This window comes from Microtus ochrogaster, chromosome 2, assembly GCF_000317375.1.
Source record: "Microtus ochrogaster isolate Prairie Vole_2 chromosome 2, MicOch1.0, whole genome shotgun sequence".
Classification (NCBI taxonomy): Eukaryota; Metazoa; Chordata; class Mammalia; order Rodentia; family Cricetidae; genus Microtus; species Microtus ochrogaster.
Genome location: NC_022010.1, coordinates 62553046 through 62561099, shown reverse-complemented (window position 1 = coordinate 62561099; position 8054 = coordinate 62553046). Strand labels below are relative to the sequence as shown.

At 38.1% G+C, this 8054-nt stretch overlaps 1 protein-coding gene across 4 annotated transcripts in view; it reads right to left on the bottom strand.

Moving 5' to 3' along the window:
* Positions 1–8054, bottom strand: part of Cblb (Cbl proto-oncogene B) — a 186948-nt gene that overhangs the window by 49798 nt on the left and 129096 nt on the right. For all 4 annotated transcript variants that reach the window (XM_005345058.1, XM_005345059.2, XM_026786262.1 and 1 more), the window contains exon 10: positions 2510–2713. In XM_005345058.1, the coding sequence (XP_005345115.1) occupies positions 2510–2713 (204 nt within the window). The remainder of the gene's footprint in view (positions 1–2509; positions 2714–8054) is intronic.

Genomic DNA, 8054 nt, shown 5'->3' with positions numbered 1-8054 from the left:
TACTTTATTCTCACTGTCATTTCACACCTGCTCATTTTTGAATTAGTCTCACAGAGGGCTTGAGATACCGCCAGACTGGCAGAACAGTGAGCTCGGATTCAGACATCTTCTGGATGAGGGCAAGCATCATCTCTGGCGTACCAGGATAACTCTTTTTACAAGCACAGGGTGCAATGATTTCTACTAATTCAGATCGTCAAGATTATCATGGGACATTCAGTACATGGCATTCCTAATTTCATTTAATGTGGGCAATAAAATAGCAAGCACTCTTATGGTTCCTGTGACCTGACACTGTGTAACTGTCTGAAATTCAAGATCTCACTGATTCATTTCAACAGTTAATGGACGAAACTGCTGTCCTGTTTTATAAGAGGAAGCCAACATAGGGAACAGTCTAAGTCATCTGGTTAATGACTCTCCAGTTTTATTCTGTAGAACAGCTGGTGTGTCACCTCTTCTTCTTAAAGGCAGAGTTTTATTTAGTTGGCTGCGGACTTAAGTCGTGATTGTCTCTAAAGACTTCTTTTTCCTTGTTCATCATTTAGAGTTACCGAGGAATAACAACTTTCTCTTGGATCAAGGACATGATGTAATTTTAAAAAATTCTAAACAGCTGTTATCATTGAAAGTTGAAACCTACAGTAGTCTCGAAACTAGCTTATGAAATTGATGTAAATTTAACAGTGTGAAGTACCAGCATCATCATCCAGCACAAAGCGGAACCTGAGAGTAGTGAAATTAGTGAGATTAATACACCTTCACACACAAACTTTGCCATGTAAAAATGGTAAGGAAATGTCGAAATCAGTATGGAACTCAGAGACAGAGAAAATGCCAAGAGTTTTCTTTTAGAAAAATCTGACACAGCCTTGAAGTAGCCTCCTCTGGTCTGTGCACTGATTGCTTTCCTATGATAGCAATAGGTGCACGATGTAAACAATGTGTTGTGGCCATCACGACCGCCACTCCACCTCAGAGGAGGGCAAAGTTGGAAAGCATGGAGGCCAAGCGGAATTCCAGAGGGAGGAGTGCTGCGGCTGATTAGTCATGGCTGCACTAGCCAGAAGGCACAGTTCCTGCATCTGCAGATGCTCCCACAGCAATGAATCCCACTCGTGACTTCCACAGCATAAAAGTTCTCAGTGTAACCGGAATTCCATGTGCATTTCCACACAAAAAGCACTCTGGTCTCTAGAAATCCATCTGCCATTTTTATTTCTAAATTATTCAATCAACACACTGATTCTTTTGTGAAGGAATCACCATTGGGCAGTAGCATCCACCCTCAGTTCCTCGGGTAAATTAACAAGCAAACCTCAAATTTCTTTCTTGAAATTTGAGATGAACTTTATGTGACTAAACTGAACACCAAGATGTCATTTCTGTTGAGAAAATAAATCTACTGGATACTTCTAGACTCAACAAAAATGCCAATCAAAAAAAAAAAGAAAAAGAAAAAGAAAAAAAAAAGAAAAACAAAAAATGCCAATCAAGTGCATCTTACTGTTTCCAAATAACTCCCTTTCTTCAATTTTTTTTTTCACATTTGTTAATCTCATTCTCGGGTGTTTAATACTAAATGAATGTCGTCATCTGCCTCTCATGAATTTTAAAACCAGGTGGCTACCTTAATAGATGATCCTATTATTTCATGAGTTGGTCAATATTGTTAATAGTTTTTAAAATTATTTCTTTTATTTTTTGAGATAATATAATCACACAATCCTCCCCTTCCTCCCTCCCAACCTCTCCATAACATATTTTTGTTCTTTCAAATTCATGGCCTCTTCTCTCACTGTTAGATGCATGTACGTTTACAAATATATAATATATGTATATATTATATATTATACACACACATATATTTTTAAAAAGAACATACTCAGTCTGCATAATGTTACTTGTGTGAATGGTTTCTGGGCTGACCATTTGGTATTGGATAACCAACTGGTGTGCTCTTCCTGGGAAAAGCTATTTCTCCCACTCTCAGCATTCCTTGGACGCCTGTAGTTATTCGTGTGGGGCTGAGATCTTGTGGTCTTTCCCTGTCCACTTTGGGCAAGTTTATTGCTGTCCTTGTTTAGCTTTTATTTAGGCAGTCATGTTGGTGAGACTCATTGGTGTAGCTTCTGAGACAGAAAATCCATAGTCTTCTGGCTCTTACAACCTTTCTGGCTTCCTTTCCATATTGTTCCCTAAGCCTTACATGCAGGAGTGTTTTATGGATGTATTCACTGGGACTGGGCTGCACAACTCTGCATTTTTCCTTTGTTGTGGTCTCTATCTGTTGAAAAGAGGTATTTCCTGGATGAGGAATAAGGACTATCTATTTTTAAAAAATGGGAATACCGCTTGTATTTTAATCTTAGTTCTGAATCAAGTATGCTTTCTTAGCCAGACACAGAGACTACTTTCTTAGCAAAATATACCAACACACAGACTACTTGAGAGGACTTTAATTGTCATCTCACAGCATGCAAGCTACATTCATGAATTCTGGGTTTACCTTTCGAACACTCGCCAGCCTGTTCATCATCAAGGACTCCTCTCGATCATCATCATCATCCAAGTCAAGCATGGGGATGCTGAAAGGGTCAATGATGCTGCAGCACCTGGATCCTTCGTCTCTGGGATCAAAGGGATCCACGATGATGGGCTCAGTTCCTTTGATTTCACAGCGACAGAAGGGGCAGCCTTGGCCATCAGACTCCTAAATAAAGAAAACAGACTGGATCAAAACAATCCAGGGGAGCCTCAAAAAACATTTCCCAAGTTTGTGGGTCATGGGTCCAGACGAGATGTCTTGAGAAGCACTAGAGTAAAGCAGGTTGCAAGACAACAAAATATATGACGAGGCTTGGCATTAAATTTACCAAAGAACAAAATTTCTTCCAAAGGAGCTTAACTTAATTTTCACAAGTATGCATTTGTAATTCTAATGTACAAGGCTTTACAGTCCTCAGATGCTGAAAAATGAATTATATCCCTCTTCAAAACAACAATGCTAATTAAATATTCTATAAAAAGAACATCTTGGCAAAATTAAAAATGATTAAAGCAGTAATAAACAGCAATCAAGGCAACCTATTTGAAGTCTTCTTTGGAAAAGATCTTGTGCATATTAATTGTAGGTCAACATTTAGGCTTAAATTGACTAGGGCTTGTTAAATCTTGATTAATGAAGAATGAGTCGGGAAAATAAAATATCACTGAGAAGCAACCATCTATGCTGAAAACAGTGTGGCCTATCACTTACAAGTCCCCCGAGAGAGTCCCGCACTGAAGTCTCAGTGGCTTGTCTACCATGTCCTCACCTCTGTGACATGAGGCACAGTGAAGTTGGTGTGGCAGACCTGGGAGGACCCACAAATGGGTTATTAGAATTCCGCCTCCTTCCTATCTTCCCCACTGCTTTTTAAATGTGATGAGGTGAACGGCTTTGCTCCATTACACGATTTATCATCAGCCCAAAGCAGCAAAGCCAACCAACCACAACCTGGAACCTCGGAAGCCATGAGTCAAAGGATGCTTTCAGGTCTGATGTTCATTTATCTCAGAGAATTCTGACTCGCCAGTGGGAAGCTGCCTATCTCAGAGCCGCTGCCTTGATCTGTTCATGTAGAATACGACGCTGTAAAATATGAAGCACCTCCCAATCCAGCTTTCAAATTAGAGGCTACAAAAGATTTGTACAAATACTTTTGTGAGGTTTTGTTCGGCCTCCCACGTTCATGTCCCTAACTAAGCTCTCACAGCATCAAACACTAACAGTTGGGAGCGGAGCAGATAGAATGGGATGCTCTCTTACCCTGCCTTCTAGAAACAGGAGGTAAAAGACATTCACTACCCTGGCATTTTTGTATTATACACTTAATTTAGTGCTACATTTTAAAATGTCAAAAATCAATGAAACAAACAGCTTAAGGGACAAATTAGCATCTTTTTTTTTCTTTTGCAGACAAATACACAGAAGTCATTCTGTGATTAACTCAGGCCTAGTATATTGTATCTGCTTGGCTTATGGGGGGTTAAATCACCGGCTTTCAACAATGTGGCTTCAAGAGTATTGAAAAAAAATTCTCTTCCTCTCCAGAAGTCTACTTTGAAGCAGATACTATTGGCTTGGAATTTCCTTTAAGTTCTCTTGTATTAACTGACTAAATACCTCTTTGCAATGTATATTATCAAAAAGAAAAAGAAGAAAAATGTCATTGGATGGCTTAATGAAAAGAAACTGTAATATTTCCTTATTCATATGCTGGAGCATAATTTTTAAAACAGGGAAAAGTAAATCATTAGACATATGAATTAGCAAAATTGTGCACACACACAACAGAGAGAGGGAAGAGGGAGGAAGGAGGAAGGAGAGAGAGAAAGAAAGAGAGAGAGAGAGAGAGAGAGAGAGAGAGAGAGAAAATGCACATATCAGCCATTTTCATTTTCAGAGATGGTGAACTTAAATTTTTTGTGACCATAATTTCACACATGATAAAAACAAGATTGAATTCTTTCATTTTGGGTAATGTCCTTACTTTGATATGTTTAACACTGAGAGACTTTAAAGAAATCTAAACCTTCCTAGCAGGATTTGAAGAAAAGGACTTTAAGGGAGCAGTCAATAATGAGTTCTCAGCTAGGTGAAATCTTACTGTAAAGGTTAAAATCTGTACTGTGTGTCTCTATTGGCATTCCTGTACAGACCTATATTAAACTGAGTCACTTAAAAAAGCTGGCTCTTCACGTGTAAGCTGAAAAGAAACTCAGGTTCTCTGTAACAAGAATGCAAGGCAAATGAATGAAACCTATGTGGATATTTCATTCATAATGCAATTTAAACATTATTATAGAAAGTTAAAATTAAAATATAGAATAGAATGAATACATGCACGCACTGCCAAACTTTGACCAAGAATTAATTCCTGTCTGATCTGTTTCTTCTGTCTTCACACTTCCACTTGTCAATTATTTTGAAGCACATTCTACATATTATATAAATCTCTCCACATATATCTTAATGGATACCAAAATACAACAAATCATTTAAAGATGTAAGTTCAACTGCCATCACAAAAGTCATTCCAATTGAATCGTAAAGCCGTATCATTTGCTAGTGCAGTGCCTGGAAGCTGTAATACTTTGAATTGTGTTTTTTGTTTTTTGTTTTTTTTTTTTTTTTTGCCAGGTCAATCTCCATGTAGCTCTGGCTATGGATAATCTGAATTAACACCCCTTTTTCTCCTAAGATAGACTGACTTTACTTTAGAAAGAGGAGGAGTTGAGAGGCAAACACATCCTGGTAACATAAGAGAAAGACTGGATATGGTTCTTCTAAACAAGGACCTAAGTTCTTGCTCCAACCTTCTTACCTGGCAGGTTAATTTTATGAAAATTACTAATGTGTGTAAGATAAGCAAATATGAGAGTAGATATCTCAAGAGACATTTTCTGATCAGTTTGACCAAAGTGACTAATTTACTGATAATGTAAGCAGAGAAGAATCTTAGACCTGACCATATGCACATTTCATGGATGTTAAATGGAAACAATTGCGCTGACTACCCATTTTGATTGGCAAACAGTTCCCACTGACTGCAGTGCTGACTCTGTATAACTTCACCCATCACTCTTTTTCTTTAACTACTGTCATATGCAAATGAGACAGAACCATAAATTTTCAAATGCCACTTTGGTTACTCTGCCCTAGTTTCTGTCACATGGTTGATTGAATGCAGATGAAGAATGTCTAGAAGAGACATATAACTCATCAGGATTGCACATCAATAATTAAAATAATGTTCCTGTCAACATATACTTAAGTCATGATCAAAGAACATATGTTATTAGAGAAGAAAGAACAATATATAATTCTGCTTTTAGTCTTTAATATGTGCACAATTTGTGAATGTTAAGAGGAAGTATTTAAGATTCCTTTTATTCTAATTGACTCAGTAGCTTTCACTTCCCCAATGTAGAAATACTTCAGAACCAAAGGTCAGGGAAGTTACCAGTGAATCCTACAACTACCTGAACATTACCTATGTAATATACTCATGATACATTATCTCAGATTTATATACCAGCCATTAACACTAGGAGTTAATATTATAATATGCTCTGTATACATAGCATAACTTCAAGTAAATCACAATGGATTCACAATTGTAGAAAATAGTGAAAAATTAACATAGATAACCAGTCTGTTTTATCATACACACTCTGTATGATATCAACACTTTCTGTAGACTATGGTAGATGTGTGTGTGTTCCCAGGGCTGTGTGGATGCAAGCCAGAGGTCCATGTTGGCTGCCTTCCTTTGTTTGCTTTCCACTGTAGATTTTGACACAGAGTTCCTCAGTAAGTCTGGAGCTCACCATTGGTAAAGTTCCTAGTCGGCAAGTCCTGGGATCCTCCTGAACCTGATCCGTCCCCTATAGATGTGAGCCAGTCTATAGGGATGCTAGGAAGCCAAACTCAGGTCCTTATCCTTGTGTGGCAAACACTTTCCAACCAAGACACCTACCAGGCGGCAGTCAGGCACTTCCTATCTCCTCACATGTACAGGGTCTATGGAAGGCCCCAGGACACGCGTGTACTCATAAATCCCACACTGGAACACATTCCATATTGTTCCCATGTGCCTAAGTGAATGTGTGTTTTATCCTTATTAGTTACTGTAATTTATATCATCTTCCTATAATTTATGCAGTTTTAATTTACCATGGATAGTTTTATTATGTAAGTTACATGAAATAATTATATCAAGATATACAGACTTAAGAGTAGGTCAAGTCATTATTAAACGTTTTCATATTCCAGAGAATTTAACAATCACTTCTTATTGAAAGTAAGTGAAGATTCAGTGCTCCAATGTGAAGGAGACCTTCGTTTGCTATTTTATTATGGATGGGGGAAGGCTCTGGGGACTTAGCCTCTCACAGCTTTGATGTGGAAGATCTCTAGAATTGTACAGTAAATCACAACATGCTCCAAGGCATTTGAAATTAGAGCATCATTACTAGGCTTCTATCACCACCATAGAGCGGACAGTTACCCGCCTCTTATTAGAAGGTATAATGAGATAACACACCATTTAAAGGGTATCATTTGGTCATAATGACAATTAAGTGAGGTTAACTAGTTCAAAGCTTAACAAAGTACTGTTCAAATAAATTCCACTTGCAAATAAAAATACCTTCAAAACTAAGCAGCTAGGAGGGCTGAGGGAACATAGCAGCACCTGAAACAGAACTTACTTCTGGAGAAAGTCCCATCTTTACCAGAGATGAACATGATTTTAATACCAATGCAGAATCATTGCTGCACAACCACAGATAGAAATAAGGGAGGTGGGTGAAGTCCCCCAACAGGATGTCTGTTAAATGATACTTTCTGAAGCACTGTTATAAACCCATTTAGATGACATCATCTCATTTGTTCTCCTATGCTAACTTCCCCAGAAGGAAAATGAAGGGTTTTCACAGTCTGATGAAAGCCACACGTAGTTAAGCAAGACTGTGCAGAGAATCAAGGCAAGGAGGCCCCTCTCAGCAGCATAATCTTTCCATCCTAAGACTTTACTACAATATAGTATTGAATCACTTGTATGCGTTTCTGGCCATTTATTAATGAAAACATTTTTGTTAAACTGTTATGCTCAAAATGTAAGTTTCAAAATAAGAGAAGCTATGATAGTCAACAGATATCCTGTTCAAACATACGGTTTCTTCACAGGATGATGGATAGCTCATCTGTGCAATCCATAGCATGACAGTAAGTGCTTTTCATCCTAAACCAGCTGCTTAAATCTAGAGCAGTGGTTCTCAACCTATCGGTCACAAGCCCTTTGGAGATCACACAGCAGACGCCCTACACATCACACTTACATTATAATTAAGAATAGTGGCAAAATTATAGTTATGAAGTAGTAATGAAAATAAATTTATGCTTAGAGGTCACCGCAACATGAGAAACTGTATTCAAGGGCTGCAGCCCTAGGGAAGTTGAGAACCATTGACTAGAGCATCCTTCCCATGGCCCCAGAGTTGATGAT